This window comes from Magnolia sinica, chromosome 1 (genome assembly GCF_029962835.1).
Source record: "Magnolia sinica isolate HGM2019 chromosome 1, MsV1, whole genome shotgun sequence".
Classification (NCBI taxonomy): Eukaryota; Viridiplantae; Streptophyta; class Magnoliopsida; order Magnoliales; family Magnoliaceae; genus Magnolia; species Magnolia sinica.
The window spans coordinates 60970906-60992246 of record NC_080573.1 but is presented as its reverse complement, the minus strand read 5'-3'; the positions used below and the strand labels follow the sequence as shown (position 1 = coordinate 60992246).

At 37.4% G+C, this 21341-nt stretch overlaps 1 protein-coding gene across 1 annotated transcript; it reads left to right on the top strand.

Annotated features, from left to right (window-relative positions):
• The first annotated feature begins 19722 nt into the window (after positions 1–19722).
• On the top strand, positions 19723–20762 carry LOC131245597 (uncharacterized). The gene is made up of 4 exons (XM_058245203.1): positions 19723–19923; positions 20034–20138; positions 20232–20303; positions 20384–20762. Exons 1-4 carry the CDS (start codon positions 19900–19902, stop codon positions 20606–20608), a joined length of 426 nt encoding a protein of 141 aa, XP_058101186.1. The 5' UTR covers positions 19723–19899; the 3' UTR covers positions 20609–20762.
• The last annotated feature ends 579 nt before the right edge of the window (positions 20763–21341 follow it).

Here is a 21341-nt window from a genome sequence, read left to right as displayed (position 1 = left end):
GGTGTGGATAAGGTACCTATCAAGGTGGTGTCGATCCGGGTAGACCACACGGCCACATCATCATACAACAAAAATGAAAGAGAGAGGGAGAGAGAGAGAGAGAAAGGGAGTGAGACACACGTGTGATGGAAGGGACCCCGACACTATGGGCCCTCCCTTTCAAGCATCCAATCATACATCAAGTGGGTCCCAGTACATGTGGGCCCACCAAATCAAAAAATCAACGGTGGAGATTACTTCTCCACCAAGATGCAAGGTCTAGATGACCCTATTTATGCAAGAAAAAATAAACATCATGATGGGGTCCATGGAGAACGGTCCCATCATGGAATGATCATGGGAATCAAGGTGGGCCATCGGCCACATCTTAGGGTCCAAAGTGAGATCCATACCATCGATCGGTAGGCCTCACTTGGCCCATCTTAAAAACATGAAAACTAGCCTATAGAAGCACCCACCGTTCGATCTCCTTGGCCCGATGGAAAGCCGATCTCCTTGTGTCTCACTTTGATGGAAGGTGGTGAGAGATGAAGGGCTAGGATGAAGGATTTTGGGAGAGGAAAGTGGGCCACACAACTCACTCTTTTCTCACATGGAAGAGCTTGGACGTGGGATTTTTCCTTGCTTAGGAATGTGGGTTTGAGAAATAAGAGAGAGAGTAGCTTAGGTAGGCCTTGATTACTTGTAAGAGAGGTATGGGTGGCTATAGTAATAAATGCTTGTAAGAAGGGCTAAGGGTAGGGTGGCTAGCCATAAGTGCTTGTATGAAGGGCTAGGGGTAGGTAAGGTGGCTATAGCTAAGGTAGGGTGGCTATAGCTAGAGTAGATTGGCTATAGATAGGGTGATGTCATCACTCTCATGATTTTCTAGGGATTAGTGCCACATGGAGTAGGTGGGTCCCGCAATATGTGGTCCACGACCATTATAATGCACGGTCCACATCTTATGATATAAGCGTTAGATTGGCGCACGAGACGCGGCGTTGGAACCGCGGTGACGGTGCGGTCACAATGGTACAGGTCTCGGATTAAGCTGACTCAAATCTATAAGATATGACTTAGGATCGAGTACAAATATCGATTATAGGTCGCAGATTGTCAGAATTCGAGGGGAATGATCACGGGAGTCAATGGAATAGTGTGAACTATGATACGGGTCTTACAATACAGATACGGATAGTATTTGTAGCTAAATTAGTGCTCAATCCGTAGCAATATGCTAAATTTAATAACAGCTACGGTCAATATCCGTAGCTATATCTTACATTAAAATTTTTATAATTATTCATTCATTCAATTACCACCTGCATAATCATTCATTCATTCAATTACAATCATTCATTCAATAATGAATCAATTACAATCCTTCATTCAATCAATTACAAATACAAATACAAATACAATTATAATTACAATTACAATTGCAATTACAAGTACAGTTATAGTTACAATTACAATAATATACTGAAAATATGAAGAAAATGTCATCAGGTCATTATCCCTTTCTTGGTGAGTCTGCTCCCCAACTGATGAATATCGTAGATCTGACACACGCTACAAAGATCCTCTTCCCTTTGCACCAATCTCCTTTGCATTTCTCTCTATTTTGCAGGAGGCAATACCTTTCCATCTATCGGTTCTTTTTCCTTCAAGATTTGTTACTACCAGTAGAGAGGAGATAATCAACATAGATTGATGAACAACCAAGAGATGAAGATGGGTACATGTTTGTACCCATTCCTAGCCGACGCCCAATTTCCTTAGCAATTGCCAATTGATCACCTGCAATGGTTTCCGTGGGGGACATTAGTGGAAACATATATATAGTAGCACTGACTGGCAGTGCGATAATACAAAGAAAACCAATTCAAACATGAAAAGAATGATTTCGACAATGAGAAAACTAAAAAAAAAAGGTTCACTACTCCCAAACTTCAGTTGGGAAATCTGTAAATATAAAGGCAAAAAAGGAATTGATCAACCATTGTATTTGTTGTTTGGTTGTGGATATCTCTATTTAACCTTTTTCTCATACTATGAAATTTGCTTAGTTATGTTAACTATTGATTCAATTCACATAAATAAAAAGAAAAGAAGTGTTAATATCACAACTGCTGGACAGTACTTGATGCTAAATTCTCATGAATGAGCTACGAACTGTGACACCGTAATCATCAGTATCTGAGCAATTCAGGGATTGGAATTTCTAAAATACAATAGAGGAAAACTATGTAGTTAAGTATGAGTTTATTTAAGGGTTTTCTCAATGTCATCAACGTTTCGAGAGAATTGAGTATTGGTTCTATAAACTGTTCAGAGTCAGTAACATTTCCTGATTTACAATTCCTTGCAGTCTTGGTTGGCAACATCAAAGAATTTGCAATAAGATTCCAATCATTTTTTTTTCAATAGTGCGCTCATTCATATGTATTTTTCCTGTACAGAAAACAATTCACAATACCAATAAAGCTCAATTGTAACAGGTTCTGCCTCAGGTACATCAGGTGCATGTGTATCTCTATGTAGAACATGTAAAAGATGTGCAAGGTTCCACGTTCCAAAAGACCTCCAAAAACAAATTAGAATTCCATCTCCATTTGAATGAGAATGTAAATGCAATTTGTAACTCTGACAAAAACTTTTATGCTCTGGCAAAACAAACCAAAAATGGAGCAATGAAAGAAAAAAATGACATGAAAAGGAAAATAAAGCTACCAAAATCTATGCCACCTCAACAAATTTCTCCATTAGAACTATGGGCTAGAAAGAGACAGCTGAGAATAAATTAATGCCATTTCCAAGATTACATCATGATCTGCTTAGTTGCAGAATTGAAATGGACTGCAAATTGAATTTGAATACAAACTTTTACAAATCATTCCACATCAAGAAACCTTATAAGCTACTAAGAAATTTCCAACCCATAGTGATAGATGATTGATTTGTAGGATGAAGGATATCCATATTAAATCAGTCAGTACAAGGAAAAAAAAATAAATAGATTATGGTTGCTACAAATATAAACAACAAAAATGGCAATATCTTTACATTGTTGTATATCAAGAAGCTTCATAGTAAGCTAGAAATTCATCACTCACAGTAACAGATAATCAAAATAGCTATAAAAAAACTGTAACTTGTTTATATACAATATTGAAGTTACAAGCCATAAATGGTTTACCTCTGATTCTTGAAATTCAAAATGTTTAGTAGTTCCAATCATGAAAGATTCCAATTGCCACTTGAGTTCTTTGGAATCGGTACAACAAAGAAACCCAACTTCAATTCAATGAAATTATCAATGAAAATAGAGAATTATGCATGAAAAAATGTTAAAAAAATTGAACATTTTTCTATGGCACTCTTGCTTTGCGCCAAAGCCTCAGCTCTTCCGGTAAGCTTCACATCAAATTAATGTGTATGATAACCATCAGTCATTTCTCAGCAATGATTCAGAATAAGAAAGAAAGAACAACCATCATACAAAGGTGTAAGACATGCAAAGTTGTAGGGCATTAAAAACAAGAATCATGAGATAAGTGAGAGTGAATCGGCATACTTTCTGCGAGAAGTTTATACAACTTTCTTTGGTATAATGCTAGCTTAAAAAGAATACAAGACAAGCATTTCCCTGCAGGTGTTCATTTTAATAAAAGGAAAAAGGCAGCAGAAAAATCTGTATAGTTCACTCATTTGATGGGTCCACAAGCTACAAAAAAATCTTATTGTTATGATGACTCCAAGCTACTCGCTGAAACTGCCTTGAAAATTCCTCATAAAATCTGAATAGACTTAAAATAAGAGTTCAATCTCCTAACACTTCATCGCATCCCAGGATATGTAGCTTTCTTGTCATGAGTTTCAGCTTCTTTTCCACTTTATTCTGGGATTCCATCTCTAGTTGTAGCTGCCTTTCTAGCTCTATGAGCTGCATCTCCTCTAAAAGGAGATAAGGGAATGAGAAGAAAGAAGGATACTCAATTCAAAATCAAAGCTGACTTAGATTCCCAACATGTAATTTTAACTAAGAAATCCATCAAATTACAATACCCATGAATTTTTTACATGGGAAAAAACAGAGGAGAGTATTCAAAAAATAGAAATTAAAAAAAAAACCCACAAAATTCTACAGATATTATAAAATTATAATATAATAGAAATGACAGTAGTCTTTCCAAAAAATAAAAAAAGAAAAGATAGTAGCAAAAGGAAATGAAGAAACATAGCTTAACATGTGGGTCCACTGTACATTTCTTTTTGTCAATGAAAAAACATAGCTTAACCATTCGGTTTGTGCTTTGGGTGTATTTAGCAGTGGACTATCTTTTATTTATACATTCAGACAAGAGAAAAAAGGTTAGTAATCTGGCAGAGTTGATGGATGGAAGGCAGGCACTTAAAAATTGGTAAAAAAATTACATACCTGGAATGCAAGTAATTAAGTTAAATTGTCCAAACCTGGAATGCACATGGATGGCAGGGCTCACACGCATGTGGAATTAGCGAATCTCTTTCTAATTTTGGCAAACTTGGTTTCAAAGACCTGCTTTTCCATAGCATCAAGGTTGTCCATTACTTTCAACCAAAAAAGGAATGGTAAATCAAACTTGCATAGAATTATGAACTCGGATTGACAATCATTGAGATTCCATAAGAAAAAGGAAAGTGCAGATGAAACAACATTTTTTTTCATCTTGCTGAAATAAAAGAATTAGTTCTTATGCCATTAGCCAAAGTAACAACATTTTTTAAAAAGAAAAAGATGTAGAAGAAACCTCTTTCAAAGCTACACCTGGAATTACAACAAAATGAAACAAAAATAGATGTTTTTTTAATGATTTGTTCTAGCTGGAAAAAAACAAAAAAAGTTATCATGCCATAGTTTTCTATTTTCACTTCTTGGCCGTTGTAGCCTAAGAAGTGACTATTATGAACTATGGAACTGTTCTCTTCCAAGAAACAGAACATGGAACTGTGAACCATTTTTTTTTAGATGAACTGTATTTTTTATTTTTTATTTTTGAAAACTAAATGAAACAAAGTATGGAACTGCTCCAAAACAGATTCATCGGAGGAAAAAAAAATAGAACTATAATCTTTTGTAATTTTGAGATGACGTGCTCCCAACAACACATTTGTAATCTATATGGAAAAAAGAATTAATGAATTATGAAAATTTTGTCCCTTTTTGAAAGATTATCGAGAAAAGTAAAAGAAAAAAAAGGGATTAGCTCAAACCAACAAACTTGGAGTGTAAATCGATTCATCTAAATCATCATCCTGTTGAACAGAAATGCAATGATTAGTATCCATGAGAACATCCAGAACCAGACAGAATGACTTGATAATGAGTTCTTCAAGGAGCCATCATCAACATGTCTGCAAAACTATGCGTGAAACATGCCATTTTTTAATATTTGTGGTAGCATTTATGTGACTGTGTGCAACAAATGCAAGAAATAGGAGGCATGAAAGTAGGTACTTCCAAGGCAGAGGAGACTGGCTTTCTAGTAGTCCTCTAATCTAACCCAAGAAATAGGAACCAAGAAAGTAATTCTTTTAGGATGTGAAAGAGAAAAATAGAGGCATTAAAAAAAGAGCTTCCTATAACTAATGAAATTCACTACGATAGTAAAAAAAACTAACTCCAATTGCCTACATTCTTTAAGGACACTTCTGGACACTTAGCCATAGAACCTGGGGCTTTAAGTATAGACAACAAATTCTCTTTTGGTTGGGGCTCATCACTCAATGATGATAATGGTGAAGTCATTGATGCATCCCCACTTATTGCAGGAAAAAGAAAAAGTATAGAACAGTATCAACAAATAAGCAACTTTAATAAGAAACAATAGTAAAATCTCCTTGACATGAGTGGTGAAAACAATTGAAAACTTCATAGATTTAACAAGACCACCGCAATAATAATTTAAAGAAAAAAATGGTAAGAGTTACATGGCATATGTGTGAAATATAGATGCAATTTCCATCCCGGTCTCATTTTGCATTTTCCTTGGCCAGGAAAATCTATCCCTGAGAGAAAAAATAAGCTTGTAGAATCATCGCCTTGCAATTGTTCGTATCCACTACATCTATGGCTATTGTGAACGTTCTAAAGACATCTAATCTCTGTATATAAGAACCTGCAATGATGAGGAGCAACAATTACAAGCATAATATTAGATTCAGTTGCTAAATAATGTTTTTGTTGTAATATTCTGGAACATTAAAAAATGAACTTCCGTTACTAAAATTTAACAACAAATCTCAACAGTAGAGGCTATATGATTAAGAATTGGCACAGTATGTACTAATGAAGTGAACTGAAATAATTAGTTCTTGAAGTGGAAGTGACAAAATTGCAATTACCTTAATATTCATATTGAGGAACCAGTCTCCAAATTTCAATTATATTAGCATCATGTCAGATACAATTGGAAGTTAACTACAACTTGAGGGCTACTCCCTCATATCATAAATACTAGGACAATTTCACCATTTCCTTTCTATTGAACTAACCATGGTTAATTGGTCACGGTGCATCCAAATGCCCATCATTCAATGAAAGCCCGTGATGTGAAGGTGTGGGACGTGCTAGAATCTAGGTAGACGCCAACATGTGCTGGAGATCTGTGAAATTAATCCATATTCTGAAAGAGTACGTGACACAATTGAGAATATTGGTTGAAGCATTTCTTCAAACATGTAGGGGGCCATGGACAGTGGTAGACATGGCTGCTGCCCAATTTTCGGCTATTAAAAGAGAAAAAAAGAGAGAAAGAGAGAATACCTCGAGTGCCTCTTTTTTTTCTTTTTTTTTTACATGGAGACTATAATTCTTCTTCAAGAGACAATGTTTAAGAAGTTCAACTACTGCTACAACAAGGGCAGATACTTCAGAACCATGAAGAATGAGTAAATCTTTCTATTTTTATTTTATTTATTTATTTTTTATAGGAACGGGATTTCTTAAAATTTCACAAACAAGGGGAGAAATCCGAATTATAAAAGAGATTTCAACATCAAAGCTGGGAAAAAAAAAAAGGAATGTGATACCCAAACACCCAAATCCAGATGGACAAAAAACCATCAAATCCCAAAACAAAACCCCCCACTGAAGAAAGCATAAATTACCATAAACCCAGGAACCTAAATCCCCAAAACACAAAAACCATCATACCCCCAAAAGAAAATGTTGAAACGAACGACAAAAAAAACCCACCCTCAAACCCAACACGATCAGACCCCAAAATCATTTAAAAAATAAAAAATAAAAATTCCCACCCATGAAATGAAAGGAAAAGATGATCCTTTTCCCATTACAGATTCAGAAAAATAAACCATAAAAGTGATTTTTACAAAAGCCCAAATCCTTTTCCCATTACAGATTTTAGGAAAGCCCTAATTCCAATATTGTAAAATATGATAATACGCAGATTTGCAGATCTATAAATAAAAACCTTAAATCTCTATTTGAGAGAAATGAGTACCTGGTTGGGGAAGAGGTGAAAGGGTGAGGGCTACTGGCCGCACCGGATCTGGAGATGATGCTGGAGATGATGTGCTGAGAGAGAGAGAGAGAGAGAGAGAGAGAGAGAGAGAGAGAGAGAGAGAGAGGGAGGGAAGGGCAACGGCGAGCAAAGGCAAGGGAGTGCGAGAGAGGGAAGGTGAGGGCGAGAGGGACAGGGAGAGGGAAAGTGAGGGTGAGAGCGAGAGGGAGAGGGAGAGGGAAAGGGAAAGTGAGGGCGGGAGTGTGCGGGGGTTTCTTTTACCAAAAGAATAAGCTAAAATTTTTGGGACCGTCATTGCATGGACGAACCTGTCATGGGCTCATGGGGCCCACCATGATGTACATGGTTTATCCAATCCATTCATTCATTTTAGGATCTAATTATATGTGTGATACAAAAAAAGGAGGCAGATCGAAGGACCACATGGATCACACAAATATAAATGGCGGCGACTTAATATCGGCTATTTCCAATGGTGTGGTCCACTTGAGCCTTCGATCTGCCTCCTTTTTTAGGCTTATGCTTTAAAATGAGCTGTCCAAATGGATGGACGGCTTAGATAAAACATGCATGTTGCGGTAGACCCATGGAGGCTCTTAGGGTACTGTAAAACATCAGTAGGCTGTGGGGGGTGCAATATCCTTTAGCTATGGATTAAAACCGTAGTAAATTAGCTACGGTTTATATCCGTAGTAAAAAAATCTCATAGTCTGTAGCGTTTGGTCATTTTTTTGGTAGTGTTGGATTCCTTATCCAAGCCCAAACTGTTGATGCAGTTTCTGGCTCACCCCTTCTACTACTCGAACACCTGCACAGGAAGAAGACAAAGGAGACCTTATTTTTTATAGGGGACCCTCTGATGCCAAAGTTAGGCCAAGACTCTGAGTCTAATAACTTAATGATGGGTTAGAGGTGAGAATGTGTGTGTACCTTTCACCGTTAGGGGCTTCTTACTTATAGAGGAGGTGCAATCCTGTGGATTTGGGATATTTCTCTGATTTGCAGAAGACCTGGATTCCTTATCCAAGCCCAAATTGTTGATGCAGTTTCTGGCTCACCCCTTCTACTATTCAAACACCTACACAGGAAGAAGACAAAGGAGACCCTGTTTTGTACAGGGGACCCTCCAATGCCAAAGTCAGGCCTAGACTCCGGGTCTAATAACTTAATGATGGGTTAGGGGTGAGAATGTGTGTGTACCTTTCACCATTAGGCATTTCTTACTTATAGAGGAGGTGCAATCCCGTGGATTTGGGATATTTCTCTGATTTGTAGGAGACCTGGATTCCTTACCTTAGTCGATCCTAAGATCTTCGATCTCCTAGATTTTCGGGATCAGATGTTATCTTCTGAGGATCTTGGGAAGGAAATCTTTCATCTCGAGACGTCTCCTTAGTTCGGCTCTAAAGAAGATAATGTCGAATCGTGCTGATTGAATTGTGCACCAATCAAATTGCGGTCGGCTGTGAATAGTTGATTCATGGCCGACTTAGCGGGTAGACTAAACTAGGGTTGGGTCATGATTTGATCGACCTATGTTTTGGCCGACCTATGCATTGAGTTGGCATTATATGCCTCTGAAGGCCTCGACTCTTAGCTCAGTGTTTATTGGCTCTTGGCCCGGCGCCTATTGGCTCTTGGCTCACATGGGCCATGTTTGTAGAGTGGGTCCATTACATAAGCCAACTTACCGACTTGTCATATTTTTCCCCAACAAAGGGAAAACACAAATACCAGCTTTATCTAAAACTTCTGTAGCCCCAAGAAGTTTTCAATGGTGGGCACTCAATCCCAGCTATGTAGTCCACTTGAGCCTTGGATCTGCCGCAGTCTTCGGTTAATACCCTAAAATGATCTGGAAAATGGATGAACGGTGTGGATAGGATCCATGCATCATGGTGGGCCTCACGGAGCCCCTACCTGGACTGATTCAGACAGGGCATGCAGGACGTAATCCGCTTCCATCCTTTTGTATGTGTTTAACACAAATAACTAATCAATCAAAATGTTGACGCTTGATTACACAGGTGGGCCTCACAGGGATTCATCACAGTTTCTATAATAACCGATCTACCTTTTATGATTTTGATCAATTGGATATATATGCACACATATACACTCAATATCCAACAATACAAGGATCCAACGATACAAGGATCCGATAAAGAAATAACACGTGGCATTATACTTGGAATAGGTGTATAAATAGATTTTCTGAGAGATTTAGTATAGAATCATAGATGACACTAATTTGGCTCTACACATCATCAGTGGAGGATGCGTTACCAGTAATATACTGTATTTGAGAGAAATAAAAGTTTAGAGTACGGTTGAGAGACAAAATGCAGATGAGAAGAATGAACTATGACCAAGGGAAACAAAGTGCGATCAATATGAGAAAAATCGTCACAAAAATGTAACAAAAAGAATGATTTAGAGAAAAGCTTTTGGACTACCATAACTGCTAAAGTAATGATAGAAATTCATAAATAAAAGAGGAAATCTAAAGAGCAAGCACCAAACACAACCCAATCCAATACCAAACAAATTTATCAATTTACTTTATCTTAATTTATCCTACGAGTAGAAATAATCCAGTAGTGGTAATTCTTAATTGTAGTTCTTAGTTGTAATCAAAATCTATGCTCATACATTGGATTTGACTTTTATCCAACATCACACAGTTCTTTCAAGAGACCCATTCTTGCAATTGCTCTTAGCGAGTGATTGTGAATTTTTTCTCTTTTTTAATTGCACGGTATTCTAAAAAATCCTTTCTTGGAAAAGGCAAAACGCAACCCATCTTCGGAAGAAGAATCCCACCTTCCAATAATTACTTGATCATTACAAAATTTTTCTAGTGGTTGAGTGAGCGACCGATCTTCTCATAATTTGGTCATATACGTTGACGTTGGACATATTTGCTTATTTCAGAGCTCGGGGTCAAAAGTTGTTCAATTCAAATGAAGTAGATATATCAATGCTGGCATGCTTGTGCATTCACACACACCCAATGGAAAGAACAAAAAAACAAAAAAAAAATTAAAAAAAATAAAAAACAAAACAAAACAATCAGTGCCGACACCGTGAACATCACTAAAAGGCCCCTTATCAAAATCAAGATCCTAATGTGATCACTTACGATCATAAACAAATCACGAATATGGATTCTTGTGCATTCATCCACCACACATCATCATCATCTCAAAATTAAACCGTACAACAGGTCCCATCGTGGGAAAGACTCGTTGGAAAACCCAAGTTACCTTGCAAATTTGTCTCCTCAAAAGATATTCCCAATTTTGACCAAAGAATAATGGGCCTAAATATTTGACCCATGACCTTTGCACATCTATGTGGGGTCCACACATGTTTTCCAGATACCCAAGAACTGTGTGTACCAGTTCCCACAAGTGAATAAGTTTTTTAAGGGATCAAACTGTCTCACAAAGATCACAAAATGAACATGAAACTAACAACCAGATCCACACCCAAATGTGGACCCAATTCAAAAAATAAGGGTATGGACAACCTTTAAACCATGAGCATTATTGTCTAAGGATTTGATTGAGCATTAATTGGACTCATACCTCCAAAAAAAAAAAAACCTAACTGGTGCAACTTGGCCCAGTAAAAAAGCCCAAGAAAAGAAATAAGAAGAGGGGCAGAAAATCAACCATAGCAGTGTGCTTGGAGGTGACTTTCCATTAAATTGGACGTAATAGTGGTGGATGTGGCTAGTGGCCAAATCACATTGGCCATGGCCATGGTCCCCATTATCATCCTGGCAATGGCCATGGCAATAAAATGTCGGCTGGGCTGTTACTCCATGTGTGGTGGTGTATACATAGCTAGCCAGTCTAGATGACCACCTAAGTTTGCAATATGTTACAAATTTCATATTTATATATGAAGAGTTATAGAGAAGGGTTCATTTATTTGTCTAAGAGGAAGATGAGAATGACACAACAGTCACTGGCCATGGGAGAGTATTGGCCCATGGTTTTCAAGTATTGGTCCAACAGATTCATCTATTATCCATGACTACTTTAGTCGGTTTGAGCTAAATGTGATAATGTTTTTGTGGTCATCCTGTGTGATGATGGGAACCAATGTCAAGTTTTAAATGAATAGTCACTACTAAAAAATCGAGCAAAGGCTATGGAAGTTGAAAGCATTTAGCTACGGATTTAATCTGTAGCAAATTTAGCTACGGATTTAATCCATAGCTAAATCCTAGCTGATCTGTAGCTAAAGTGTAACTCCTCTCCTAAACGGTATTAAACATAGATGGTGCTATGGGGCTCCATGGGGTCATCTAAGGTGCCCATTAATTCTGATATATAATTTTAGTAGATGAGCTCAAAAATTATATAAATTAAATGTCTAAGTGGACCACACCATAAGAAATAATAAAAATTAAATATCTACTGTTCATATGTTGTGTGGTTTCTTTACAGATTCGATCTGACTCATTTTTTGTATCGGCATTTAAAATAATAATTTAAAATTAATGGACGGAGTGGATATATAAAATACATATCCAGTGGGCCCTATGGTCCTAAAACTCAACTCTCAAAGGGGTCGTCCATTACGCGCCCCTTCAGAAACTCCCTAAATGGAATTGCGTACTAAGTTGTACGCTCTTATCGTACTAAGTAAACTCAATTGGGCCCACCGTGAATGCAATTGTCATATCCACTCCGTCCATCCATTTTTTCAAATCATTTTAGTGGTTGATACCAAAATTGAGGTATATTTAAAACTCAAGTGGATACATACCATAGGAAACCGTGGGAATAATGATTTCCACCGTTGAAACATTTCTATGGCCCACAGTGATGTTCATTTGTCATCCAACCTGTTCATAATATCACCAAGACATGGAAGAAGTGAAAGCACAAATATCATATTGATCTAAAACTTCTATGGCCCCCATGAAATTTTCAATGGTAGATGTTGAATTCACACTGTTTCCGGTGGTGTGGTCCATTTGAGCTTTGGATATGCTTCATTTTTAGGCTAAAGACCTAAAATTATCTTCTAAAATGTATAGACGGAGTGGATAAAATTCGTGAATGACTATGGGACCCATAGAGTTTAGTTAACGTACGCTTCGAAAACGCCCTTCCCAAACCAAAACCTTTCCATCCGCCATTTTCTCCCACGCGCAGGCAGACAAAAACCCATCTCTCCATCTCTCTGTCCATCTCTCTCTCTCTCGCACTCATCCTCTCTCTTTCCCTTGCCCTCTCTTGATCTCCCACTCTCCCTCACCCTCTCTCCCTGTCTATTGGCCGCATTCCCCTATCTCTGTTGTCAAAACCCCCTTTCACTGCAAGAAGGAGAAGAAGAAGGAGAAGAAAAAGAAAAAGAAGGATGGTAAGTTTCTCTCTCTCTCTCTCTCTCTCTCTCTCTCTCTCTCTCCCTCTCTCTCTCTCTGTTTCTGAAATCTATGGTATTTTTTTATTTTTTTTACACACGCACACACACCCCCACACACTCACGCCACACGCACACACACCCTACACATGCACGCCATGGGATTTCACCACTGTGGTGATTGAATTCCCACCATTAAAGCTGAATACAGACCACTATTGCAATGGGAGGGCTTGTATTGAGGGGATTTTTGGGTATGGCCCGTCTGATGGGTTGATGGTTGCTGTTGAGGGCCAATGCGAACTGTATTGGCCTGTCTATTATGGTTCATATTGGCCAATGTGAAACCGTATAAACCTAATACAATGCCAGAAATGCATTGCAAATAGGACGCCCTGAAAACTGATTTTTAAACACTGGTGTAAATCTTAAGTGAATGCCCACCATTATAATTAAACTTAGCTGCCTTGAAAGTTTTGGATCAAATTAATATTTGTTTTTTCCCTTCATCAAGTTCTTATGACCTAATCAACAAGTCGGATGTCAACCAAACATTACAGTGGGCTGGAGGTTTTTAATGGTGGACATTCAATTACTACTGTTTCCCTATGGTGTGGTCCAAAACACCTACAAGATGGTCTGCCTCACAGGGCACTAACCAGTAGCCGCCACGTGGCTATACCAGTGCCCTCTAAAGCCTTGCCAAATATAAAATACATTATAAAAAAAAAATGATGAAGAGAGGGTTTTAGGGCATCCCTTTAGTGTAGCTGGAGAACTTATTGGCTGTTGCATCATCCTAACTCATTTTCTTGTAACTAGGGCTGAAAGTCCTGACATTAGGTTGGGCTCGGGCAAGATGTATTGGGTTTGGTCTCAAGCTTGGGTATATAAACACCAACTCGATAAAACTTGGGTCTGACTCAGGTTGAGGTATCAGGTTGCCCGAACCCAATCGATATATAAATTATAATTGAGTGCGGATTGTCTTTCTTGAAGGCACATGAAATTCCTATGTCTCAATATTGATATTATTAATAGGAAGAATTTTTATTTTTATTTTTTTGATAATTCTCCACTCTAAATATTTTCTATCCGGATTTCTTCCTTGTATCCCCACCTATATAAAATGATTTAGCTTCATGCGTGCTGTAATTATATTGAATCTCTCCGTCTCCCAATTACTTGTAATGGCGATCTATAAATATATGAGCCCTTCCTGACCTCATAGGGTCTCATTGGTCATGCCATTTCAGATGACTTGAGCTAATAAAGTATGTCAGATTTCTCTCTCCCAAATAAATTGCATGCTACACAACATAACTTTTAAAGGAGTAGTTGTCCTATATTTTACCTTGTTTGTTTAGAAAAAATGAAGCTTTTTTACTGTAAATAAATGAATATATAATTAATAAAATCATAAGTATAAAAAATAAGACGGGTATTGAAATATAACGGATTAATTTAATAACAAAAATATTAGCATGTATCCACCTGACCAATCTGACCCGACTTTCAGCCCTACTTTGACTTTTTTACATTTTACAGAAGTAAAAGGCATCCAAACGGCCCCTACAGAGTTATAAACCTATTAAATGAAAATCCTCAAAAGAAATCTTTCTCAGTGTCTATAACTGTGGATGATTTATTTTTTGTTCGTGTTAGATGGTAAGGCTATTGGCCTGTTATAATGAGTCTTGATAGAAAAAAGAAAAAGAAAAGAAGGGTGTGATGATGCAAGAGAAAGGAAGAAGAGAGAAAATTGGAACATGCCTAGGTACCCCGCCTGGGTACCTTGGGTTTCTTTTACTAGCTTAGGGGTAAACATTTTTGGCTTTTATTCAAAAAATTAGACTGTTTCAACTCTTAGTCTAGCCACTTATAAAATTGGATCATGCCTAGGTACCTCGCCTGGGTACCTTGGGTTTCTTTTACTAGCTTGGGGGTAAACATTTTTGGCTTTTATTCAAAAAATCAAGTTGTTTCAACTCCTAGTCTGGCCACTTATAAAATTATACCTAAAAATTCAAAATATACACTGTATGGTCCACTTTAGTCTTGGAATAATACAATTTTTGGGTAGTTTTTTTCATCATGATGAGTCAATACTATATGAATGGATTGGATGCACACGAAATAGTGGTAATTCACCATTAAAACTTAATGTGGGTTGAAGAAATTTTGGATAGAGATGATATTTATGTGGTTTCTTCATCCTAGGTCTTTGTAAGCATTCCATTGCCCTTATGTGGTGAAGTCTTTAACTAGTACAATCCATCATTTAGCTTGATATATTAGAATTGCATGCAAGACTTTTCATCTATGCAAATGGTTTAAGATTTTACTTATAAATTACATTATTAATTTATTGTAAAAATATAATGATTGCAAACTCCTTAATACATTGTATTTGGTAGACAATATCTGTATGGGTCCAATCATCTTATAGCACTTCCTTCATTTCTAACTTTTGAGGAGGATGGTGCATTAGGCTAATTTCCAACTTTAATTTTTGGTAAGGTGCAGGTTGAAAATGGACCCGTTTGTTAATCGAGATTTGGCTGTAATGAATAGCGAGTGGATGACACTAAGTTTCCCAGACCCACGTTTTCTTTTTGAAATCAGAAGTTTTTCAAAGTTTGCACAAGAAAACCTTCCTGGTAGAGAATTCGTTCCTTGTCCATGTACCACTTGCAGATGTGTACATTTTCTGGTTTCTTATGATGATATAGAAATACATCTAGTGAAAAATGGATTCGACCCAAGCTATAAGGTTTGGAACATGCATGGGGAGCATGTATCACCTAAGTGTACTGTACGTGAATCAAGTTCCCAACAATACCACAGTGTCCCGAACTTAAATGAGGTTCACAACGTGATTGTTCAAGAACTTAGTGGTAATAACCTAAATGAATTTGTATAGGATGAGCCCAACGTGGCCCCTATAGTTGAAGGTGTCTTTGGAGAAAATGAAACTAATGAGTTTGAAGCAAATCTACAAGACGCAATAGCTGAGCTATACCCTGGGGCCCAAGATTTCACCTTGTTGACTTTCATTGTACAACTTTTCAAATTAAAGGTGAATCATGGATGGAGTGAAAAAAGCTTTAAAGAGCTCCTTCAACTACTAAAGAAGGTGTTACCTTCTGGTAACAAGGCCCCAACTAATACCTACCAAGCGAAGAAGATCAATACAAAGTTAGGTCTTAATTATGTGAAAATCCGTGCTTGTCCAAATGATTGCATCTTATACTGGAGAGAGAACGAGATGAAAACCATTTGTCCAAATTGTAAAACTTCTAAGTACAAGACTGAAATGAATTCTGAGAAAAAACAATCTACAAAACCAAGGAAGGTGTTAAGGTATTTTCCATTAACACCAAGGCTACAAAGAATGTTCAGTGTGCCATGGTTGGCAAAAGAAATATCTTAGCACTTAACCAGGAAATTTCAATATGAAAAGATGGAGCATCCGGCCGATTCTATTACATGGAAGAATCTTGATGACAAGTATACAGATTTTTCAGCTAAACCTCGCAATGTTCGATTGGGTTTGGCTACGGATGGGTTTAACCCATTCGGCACTTTCAGTATGTCGCATAGTTCATGGCCCATTATGTGTGTGACGTACAACCTTCCACCAAATCTTTACACGAAACCTCAGTTTACTATGTTGACTTTGCTCATTGAGGGACCGCGACAACCGGGAAAAGATATTGACGTTTATTTACAGCCATTGATTGATGAACTATAAAAGTTATGGCGAGAAGGGGTCACGACGTTCGATGCATACCATGAAAACAAATTCAACATGCATGCCGTTCTGCTTTGGACAATCCATGACTTTTCAACATATGGTAACGTTTCTGGTTGTAGGACAAAGGGTAAGTATGGTTGTCCTGTATGTGGTCGTAACACAGATTCATTTCGACTCCAATATGGAAAGAAACATGTTTATATGGGCCACAAACGATGATTGCCAATGTCAGAACAGGCTAGGAAGGATACAAGTGCTAGCACATTCAATAAGAAGGTAGAGATACGACGTCAACCGATCCGTCTGGATGGGATTGAGGTCAAAAGACAAACCACTAACTTGAATATGCAGTGGGGGAAGACTGGGAAGAGTAATATAAGGGGTATTGATGGAGGCCGACAAGAGCTAGCGGATGATGTTGAATCACCATGGTTCTTCAAACGGTCTATATTATTTGATCTAGAGTATTAGAAAGATATTCCCGTGCGTCACAACCTTGATGTCATGCATATTAAGAAAAATATATGTTAAATCCTTGTTGCCTTGATGTTGAACATGCCTAGCAAAACCAAGGATGATGCTAATGCAAGCAGGGACCTGAAATAATTGGGAATTAAGAAGCGTCTATGGCTGAAAAAGAACAATGGCAAGGTGATTTAGAAACAAGGTCCTTTCTGTCTAGGAAAAGAAGAGAAAAAACTTTTCATCCAGACTTTGCATGAGCTGCATGTTCCGATCGGTTTTAGTGCGAATTGGAAGACCATCATAAAGGAAGATTGCGTGGATTTAAAGGGAATGAAGTCTCATTCTTATCATGTGTTGATGCAACATTTGCTCCCAGTTCTCATCCAGCATGCATTCAGGGATAGAAAGGTCATTCGTCTTATAATTACAAGCTTTTGCACCTTCTTTAATGCCTTGTGCTCGACAATCGTAGACCTTTAAACACTCCGTACTTTCGAGAGGGGCATAGCTAGGACGTTATGTCAGCTTGAGACTATATGTCCGCCATCGATATTTGTCATTATGATGCATTTGTCAATCCATATGGCTTACGAGGCACGCATATGTGGTCCTGTATACTATCGATAGATGTATCCATTCGAAAGGTACGTTGTGAGCTTAATAAGAATAAATCGGCTTAACATCTACATTTACATGTATATATAATGTATCATTAACTTTGTCAGGTTCATGAAGACATTCAAGGCCTATGTCCGTAACAAGACATGACCTAAGGGTTGTATTGCAGAGCAGTACATCCAAGAGGAGACAGTTATATTCTCAACCAATATAAAGGAAAACAGAAAACAAGCCTACTGGAAAAGCTGAAAAAACGTTTTAACAGAGTCATTCCAAGACTACGTAAGTTGGAAGATATCATTGATGATGACCCTAATGATGACGATGTTGGTCCAGTAGGTTCGGGTCAAAGTGTTATCCTAGCGGGTATCGAATATGAACAAGCTCGTAGATGGGTACTGAAGAGTTTTCCCTGCTACGACAGTGGGAAGGGTATGTACAATAAGCTCATATATATATATATATATATATATATATATATATATATCTTCCTTACTTTATGCGATTTTAATATAACAATGTTATTGAATATCGTGTAGGAAGCACAAAGATTTCTTGCAGCGATGCTATAAGAGGACCAACAGGGTGCCTAGCGAGGATGAATTCATATCTTGGTTGAAGAGGCAACCAGAGTTCATTGAATCTGACGATAATGAATTCAAAGATGTTGTGAGAGGACCTCTAGCTTTTTCTATGCAATATAATAAATATTATATTAATGGTTTCCTCTTTGTCACTAAGGACTATGAAGAGAATAAAACAAACCAAAACAGTGGGGTTAGGACAGAGGGTATGACAACCTTTCGATCAAGTGCTAAGGATATCAATACAGTAGATGAAAATTAACCTTACTATAGAGTCCTTCATAGAATTATCCAATTGGAGTACCGAACAGGGTACAAGCCCATCCTATTTAAGTGTGATTGGGTGAAAGTGACGCATCATGGTGTTTCTTTTGATGCAGAAGCGAATTTGAGATTAGTAAATTTGTCTAGTCTTTACAGTTCAAACATAGTCAGTGACGAGCCCTTCATTCTTGTAGAGCATGCCACGCAAGTTTTCTACTCCAGAGATCCAAAAAACCCTGACTGGCATGTGGTCTTGGAGGTTCCAAAAAAATTTTTGTCGAAGAAGAGACGTGCGTTCTATCAGAACAATTAAAGGCTGTAAGTAATGCCGATGCAGGACCTGATCTCACCTCATTAGTAATGGTTGATGAGTTGATATTCAATGAATCTGAAGATGTCAGTGTTGTGGTCGAGAAAACAAAGAAAAGAAAACGATCGAAGAGAATCTACTGATTTGTTTGTATTTTCTAAGCATGTTACAGAATGATATTTATTGAAGGAAATCTAATCAAGGTTTGGATAATATAATAAATTTTTTATACTTTATCTGTGATCTAAATTATTTCTTAACCATTAGTTTTTTTTTCTTTTCTTTTCATATTAGGGAAGAAATAGGCACGTGGATTCACAACCAGAGGTATAGGGTGCGCAGGTGCTTGGGAGTACAGATTCAAGTAACACCAAAGGTAATAAGATACTTCTCCTTAATTATATATGTAAATTTCCTTTTCCTTATATATTGGCAGTAATCAATGACGTGTATATATAACTGTTATTCTTTTTATGTAATTGTGTCAGCTTCTTCTTCATCTAAAAAAAGAGGCATTACTAGGGGGTCTCTTTACTTGTGCCACCTGATAGAAAAAAAAGTCCTAAAGACGAATGAATTCGGGCAACCAAATGAGGATTGTTCCGATCACAGAGACTTTGCATCGCATGTCGGTGTCCTCACCCGTTCTCATATCCCGATCATATACCTGAACTTTCGTCAGGTGCCTCATAAACAAATTCATATGGTCACAGAAAGATTGTCACAGTTTTATGAGTTTGAGGGTCAAAGTTGGGCTGCAAGTCTTGATTACGTTACAAAACGCATCAATGAAGCGTTGAGAAATTACAAGAGAAGATTGACTGTAAAATATATTACAAATAAGGATCATATTGTTGTGAGAGATGGTCCTGCCCCCCAGGTATCCCTATGGAGGATTGGAGGGCCTTCGTGGATTAATGTACCACCGAGGAATTCAAGAGGGTAAGCATAAGGAATAAAGTCAATCGGGCTAAGCTAAAAGGACCTGCGTGTCTTGGGAGGCACAGCATGGCTGTTACTCGCTATAAGATGGTATGTATTTAAAAATAGATATTATAGTTTAAAATTGAATTTAAATTTGAATTATCATTCATCTAAATCTATTAATGATGTGTATTTGAATGATATGTAATGTGCTAAAGGCGATGGAGAAGAATCTTACCTCTGATGTCAAGATAGGTAGATGTGAAGTCTTCTTAAGAGCCCATACAAGAAAGGACAAAGTTGTCCAGTATCCTGACCTTGTTGTAAGTGCATCCCTCATACCACTAACTAGTACCCTTATGAAAAGCCTATGTATAACTTTGAATTATATTGAATTCATTTGTATTTTTTCACAGGAAAAACTAGATGAGCTCTATAGTAGCAATCCTGCTTCTAGGATGACCGACATGGATGATGCCCTTACAGAGGTACTAATAAAATTTAAAAATTACTTAAGTTTTATGGTAATTATGAATATCCTAATAACTTGATTTACAATGTTTTACAGTTGGTTGGTTCTGATAATAGAGGGCGAATGCAGGGTCTAGGTTGCTCAATAAGCAAGGTAGGACTGAAGAAGTCAACCCCTGCTCGTTCGAAGGTAGAGAATGTGACAAAAGAAAAAGAGAGCGTAACTCAAGAGTTATCTCAGGTGAAGAAAAAATTGGATGGTATGACTCAAGATATAGTTGAGATGAAGAAAATATTGGTGGATATGCAGAAAGAGAGATAGTATACTCAAAATCTCTCATCACCAACCGTCGCTAAATCTACTCAGGCATCGTCAGTATGCAAGTATAAATTTTTTACTGTATTGAGCTTACAATTATATTATAAACGCTAACAATACCAATGCCATTTTATGTGTAAATGTAGCTGGATATTATATATATCGGTATGAGATGCGACTTGCATGGTTTTGGAAAACGTGGTGTAGTTGCTCGTGGTGAAGTACAAGAAGTTAATCCAAATACAACTGTCCATTGCGAGCCGTTGGAGGATGGAACTTTTGTTGTTGTCCTGACTGAGGTTATACAACCTCACGCTCCTTTGTGGAAAGAAGATGAGTTCGCATCTACACTTGGAGAAGCTGGTCCAGGATCATTTGTGCAATGGGGGAAAGAGGCATTGAGAATTCATAATTTGAACAAATTTGGTACTGTATAATTGAACATGTGTTGTGTGCATTTTGAACTAATTTTGAACTTGTTGTGTGCATTTTGAACTAATTTTGAACTAATTTGGCACTTATTTTTTTTTTTTTAAAAAATATTGAATGAATTTTGTACTCTATATATGAAAGTATTTATAGTGTTAAGCTCCATTTGGTAATCACATTAGTATTTATGAAAACATTTTTTTTAAAAAACCAAATGGAGCCTAAGCCCTTTTTTAACTCCGCCAATGCAACTCCTTGCATTGCCGGTCCCAAGCCCGAGTAAAGGAGGAGGGAGAAGGGCTTTAGA

Coding starts and splice junctions, on each gene's coding strand:
- LOC131245597 (XM_058245203.1), top strand. CDS start 19,900: ATGGCTGTTACTCGCTATAAGATG. Junction 20,139..20,231: donor TCCAGTATCCTGACCTTGTT/GTAAGTGCATCC, acceptor ATTTTTTCACAG/GAAAAACTAGATGAGCTCTA. Junction 20,304..20,383: donor TGGATGATGCCCTTACAGAG/GTACTAATAAAA, acceptor AATGTTTTACAG/TTGGTTGGTTCTGATAATAG.